General features: G+C 34.7%; 1 protein-coding gene across 1 annotated transcript; it reads left to right on the top strand.

Moving 5' to 3' along the window:
• The first annotated feature begins 645 nt into the window (after positions 1-645).
• On the top strand, positions 646-3,620 carry LOC127123734 (glyceraldehyde-3-phosphate dehydrogenase 2, cytosolic). The gene is made up of 10 exons (XM_051053936.1): positions 646-772; positions 1,056-1,156; positions 1,593-1,708; positions 1,967-2,066; positions 2,262-2,408; positions 2,516-2,576; positions 2,713-2,810; positions 2,982-3,124; positions 3,214-3,387; positions 3,493-3,620. Exons 1-10 carry the CDS (start codon positions 745-747, stop codon positions 3,536-3,538), a joined length of 1,014 nt encoding a protein of 337 aa, XP_050909893.1. The 5' UTR covers positions 646-744; the 3' UTR covers positions 3,539-3,620.
• The last annotated feature ends 2,263 nt before the right edge of the window (positions 3,621-5,883 follow it).

Here is a 5,883-nt window from a genome sequence, read left to right as displayed (position 1 = left end):
TATATAAAATGATACTCCTCTTTTTTATAAATTAATTTTGTAAATTTGAATTATAATCGACCACAATTTTAAAATTGTATATCAAGAGCCTATAAATCTGTCTCCCCTCCATTTATTTCAGGCACCAAATTAAAAACCTAAATCCCATGTTAAATAATTAAAGATTTAAAAAAAAATAGGTCATATCCTATAAATATTTATATAGACATTATTATTATTATTATTATTATTATTATTATTATTATTATTATTATTATTATTACTATTATTATTATTATTATTATTATTATTATTATTATTATTATTATTAATAATAATAAGTGTAAAACTAGAGATTACAAAAATCTACCAATCTTAAAATATTGAAAACATCACAATACTTATATATTATAAGTATTCTCTATATGTCTTCATATATTTTAATTATTCCATTCTCTATCTGTCTCTCACTTGATCTTTAGTAGAAAGAAAACTAAAATAACTTAATAATTAGTAAATAGTAATATTGTATGGTTTGAATGATTCATCTTGAAATCCAATTATTTGGGGACAGTTATACTTTGTGTGTTTGAACCTTAATTTCTCTCGACATCAAAGGATGCATTGATGAACCACAAATTTTATGAATGATACACCACAACTTTCTCCTATGTTATGTCGAGTATATATGCATCAATACTCTCACTTCTCTTTGATTACTACACCTTTTTTTTCTTGTTAACTAAATCATAGTGAAAAAGACTCATGGGGAAGATCAAGATTGGCATCAATGGTACTCCAATAATGCCTTTTTTTTTCCATGTTTTGTTAGTTACTATAGCTCGTATATACAGACAGACGGATCAAGTTACACAGTTCAATAACATTTTATTGATAAATATTTTATAAAATTGACGGATGAATTTGAAAATTATTCTCAGATAAATTATATTTATAAATTTTTTCGTTAAGATAAAATCATGTGACGTATTATATCATACGAGTCTGTAAATGTGGTCAGAATCTATCTTCTATGTAAGTTGTGCGTTTAAATGTGCTTGTTTGTGACAATGAAGGATTCGGAAGAATTGGGCGTTTGGTGGCCAGAGTGGCATTGGAGAGAGATGATGTGGAGCTTGTTGCCGTTAATGATCCTTTCATCACAACCGATTACATGGTAAGCAAACTACTAAATGTCAGTTTGGATATGCGTTTGATCTATGTTTCTTGCGTCGCAATGTATTATGACCATGATTTTCCAGAAGCCACAAATACTAGCTTTTGAGTATTCCCGGTGCGTTTGATCAATGAAATCAAACAAGTGCTAAATTAGTTTCTATTTTGAAATCGCGCCCAATTACTTTAAATGTCCGATTTTGACCTTCTCACCACAAATTTAACAAGTTAAATAAACAAACAGTGGCTTAAAATTAGACGCGCGCGTCTACCTTAGTATTTGACTGCATAAACAAACTCAGACACAAACACACTTACATAGTCTCATGTTCCAATATAGTGTGGGAGTTTTTAGTAGTTAATGTTGGTTTCATAATAATCAATCTTTTGTTACTTCATTCATATTAACAATAATATGAAAAATGTTTCCTCTACAGACTTACATGTTCAAGTATGACACAGTTCATGGCGTCCTAAAAAACCGTGAAATTTCAGTTAAGGACAACAAAACTCTTCTTTTTGGCGCTAGTCCGGTCGCTGTTTTTGGTTGCAGGTATGTCCTAACCGTTAGCGGATAGCAGTTACATTAATTTTTGTAAACCATAAACTCAAAGGTTACTTTCCGTAGCATCTAAGAAAATCGCTATAAACTATATCAAACATGCTATAAGTTCGTAAGAGGACGAACATTATCAAACAGTTATACTTTGATAGTACAAACTTGAACGCTATAAGTTATCTGTTATAAGTTAGCGATTTGGCCTTGCCAAACAGAATCTAAATTATTAGAATTTTTTTTCTTGTTTATTAGGAATCCCGAAGAAATTCCATGGGGTGAGGCTGGAGCTGAATATGTTGTTGAGTCTACCGGAGTTTTCACCGATAAAACCAAGGCTTCTGCCCATTTGAAGGTTTGTCGTTAAAGTTATAGTATAACAGAATTTGAACAAATCAATATATTTTCAAACAATATACATTTTATACAAAATGTAGTTCAAAAGTCGTTATTGCAACGCTACACTAATAGCGTTGCATCGTATTAGAATATGAACAAATCACCATTTTCCACAATCTGCGATAATTGTGGTTATGTTCTTCGATATTAGGGTGGTGCAAAGAAGGTAATTATTTCTGCCCCTAGCGCGGACGCACCGATGTATGTAGTTGGTGTGAATGAAAAAGAGTATAAGTCAGATGTTGATATTGTTTCTAATGCTAGCTGCACAACCAACTGTCTTGCTCCACTGGCAAAGGTAATACTACTTGTTTTAAGTGCTTAAATCTAGAAGCACTTTTTTAATTTTTCATGTAGAGAAAAAAATTAAAATCTCATATGATGTTCTTGTTGAAATATATTCAGGTTATTCATGACAAATTTGGTATTGTTGAGGGTCTCATGAGTACTATTCACTCTATTACCGGTAAGTTTGTAATCTTATGCATAATTTAGATTCTGATTGGATAAACATCTAAATTAAGCACTTATAACATAAATATTTAGTAAGTGTAATAAGTGATTCTAGACACGCGGTTAACTAACTTGTTTATCATATACAGCCACTCAAAAAACTGTGGATGGACCATCAATGAAGGACTGGAGAGGTGGTAGAGCTGCTTCTGTTAACATCATTCCTAGCAGTACCGGAGCCGCAAAGGTATCTATCGACTATATAGCACTATAGTGCATTAGCGCTATATCGTAGCGAAGTTCGAAGTTTGAACTGTTATCAATCATTAACTATAAGCTACCAGCTAACTTGTCAGCCATAGGTTAAAGACAAAATATTTTATGGACATATCATATGTGTTTTAATCATTCTTTGCAGGCTGTTGGTAAGGTACTGCCATCATTGAACAACAAGTTGACAGGAATGTCATTCCGAGTTCCGACCGTCGATGTTTCGGTGGTTGATCTTACTGTTAGGCTTGAAAAGGGAGCAAGCTATGATGAAATCAAAGCTGCAATTAAGTAATAATTTATAAACTTTTGCTTTTAAGCTACAATGATATATAATGAAGTTGCTGCTAATTTTCTCTTGTCTAAATTTTTTTTCATAGGGAAGCATCTGAAGGAGAATTGAAGGGCATCCTAGGTTACACTGAGGATGATGTTGTGTCTACTGACTTTGTTGGTGACAGCAGGTCAAGCATATTTGATGCAAAGGCTGGAATTTCTTTGAATAACAATTTTGTGAAACTTGTATCTTGGTATGACAATGAATGGGGCTATAGGTATGAGTATGACACAGATTCATGCAGTTGTTATGTGTACTTTGAATTGAATTAATCCTTAGTTTTGGTTTTTAATGATGTTTTTTCTTTTGGTTTCAAATGCAGTTCACGTGTGATTGACTTGATTCAACACATGGCATCAGTTAATTGAGCTGCAAGGAATCTTTGGCATATAGATTCTATCTTAAAGATCATAATTCATGTCTTGAAGCTTCTATGTTTTTGGATTATCTTTTAGTTTATATGTATTATTCTAAAGTATTTGGAATAATGTTACTTTATGGATAATGTAGTAATATACATAAGTGATGTCTTCACCATTTTTGAAGTATCTATTTCAAACTAATTTTAACTATAGGTTATTCTTTTAAGGATAATGTTCATTTTGTGTTTATTTAATGGCATTAAATTTTAAAGATACATCCTCAAATTTTTTACGAACATAATCCTGTTTATCAAGAAAATTCCCAAAATAATCTTGTTTCAAAAAAAAAATCTCAAAGCACCCCATTTTTAAGAGGAAACGTCAATCCAAATTGGCGACTACTCTTAAAAATAGAATGGAGGCATCAATTGGATTGACTAGGACACATGGTGCAGCGAATCCAATTGGCGTCCATGTGTATCAGTTGAAAGGAGGCGCCAATTGGATTGACACCTCAGTGTAAAATGCAATTTTTTTTGTTAAACGGTCTACGTGATACATAATTTCGAAATATGACCAATTGATATTAATAAAAATTTCCGTTTACACAAAAAGTCTAATGGTGATGACCGGGATCACCTAACCGACCTCCGGTCCCACATCCCCTAGCTACCCTAACTCGTGGCTCTACCCCGCGTTGATGATTCACCACTGGTGTTTAAGCATCTGAGGGGCCAGGAGCATCACTACCAACTACAGGAGATGGTCTGTTTAGATAGTCAGACAAATCGGCATAGTCTTCAATATGCATCGAAGGTGTACCGCCATAGCTGAGTTCATGACCCATGCCAGAGTAGTTGGGTTGTGTTTGACTCATTGGTGGGCGACCGGGACGGTTGAAGGGAGACATGGGTGTGAATGATGCGTCGATGAAAGGTTGAAAAGATTGTTGGGGGGGTTTGGTAGAGATAGGGTTGTTGGAGGTTTTGGTTTTATGAGGTTTGGGCTTCTTGGCTATGGTAGGAGGAGGGGCGGTTGGTGTTGAATGATCGTTAGGTGTTCTGGCTAAGGCGGATTTGGTAGGGTGATATTGGGTCTCTGGTTGATGATCAATTTGTTGGTGGTGGTATGGGGTATGCTCTTGGTATTGGGGTTAAGTGTATGGCATGTTTGGGTTGTATGTTTGTGTGTTTGTGGAAAGGAAAGTTTGACAGACAAGGGGTTGCGTGTATCCGGTCTGACAATATTGTTGGAGGTTAGATGTTGAGGTGTCTGGTGTGTACGTTTGGTGGCGTGGATCATAAAGATACATATCCTCGGCGATGAACTGAAAACCAACCGATCTGTACCAAGCCATATAAGTACGACTTGGTTTTTCTTCATTTGACATCACTGCGTCAGTTAAAACATGATCATGGCGGTGCTTCCATTTATGACACTCAGATCTTGCGAAGCTTTGCCATGGATTGAAGTTCCGTTAATCGTTAACTTTGCGCATATGTCATTCTCCTAGGCTTGCTGGGGGATCTGGGATATTTTGGGGCATACCAAACTGCAACTTCACACGATCACTGTTGTGCATCTCCATAGTTGTGAATCTTATTATCGGTGTGCATGCAGTCCATACGGTTGCGTCTTCAGCGTTGACCTCATGGTCATGATCCAAATTTAGGTATGAACGCCAAATGAACTGAAATGTGAAAGTAACTTGGATTGTAAACTTGGTAGAAGAAGTTAACAAATTATAACGAAATAATGAGGTTATTATCCTTACATCTGTCAGTCGAAGATGATCCAACAAATAGTGAGACTGGGTAATATAGTGTCTAGGACATCTGTTATAACTCATACCACGTGCCGACCATCTGCACCAAAAAGATAAAAATATTAGTTAGAGATAATAATCGTTAAAGAAGTAAGTAAATATATAGCAATTTAAACAACTTACTTTTGTGCATACGGGACTATGAAAGGGCTGTTGTTGACGGGTGCTAGGGATGGTAGTCTTGACCAACCCCATGCTTGGAGCAAAACATCACATCTAGAAAAGGTAGATGTGTCTTTTTGTGAGTTTTTACACAAAGAGCTATAAAGATAGGCTAGACAAACGGATCCTTAACTGTAACTTCCTAAACTATCTATATGTCTTAGTAAAGGTAAATACTTAATATGCATACTACAACCACTACATTCGAGAAATAAAAAAGAACCAATTAAAAGCATAATGTAACACCTAGTTTTTATTATTCGAGCATCTTCGGTAGAATGATCATCTAAGTGTAAACCGTTATAATATGACTTAAGGCGTGAAAGGAGTATACCTTGACATCTTGAGTTATCATCTAACAAAT

Source organism: Lathyrus oleraceus, chromosome 1 (genome assembly GCF_024323335.1).
Source record: "Lathyrus oleraceus cultivar Zhongwan6 chromosome 1, CAAS_Psat_ZW6_1.0, whole genome shotgun sequence".
Taxonomy (NCBI): domain Eukaryota; kingdom Viridiplantae; phylum Streptophyta; class Magnoliopsida; order Fabales; family Fabaceae; genus Lathyrus; species Lathyrus oleraceus.
The sequence above is the reverse complement of the archived record's forward strand: the minus strand, read 5'-3'. Positions and strand labels throughout refer to the sequence as shown.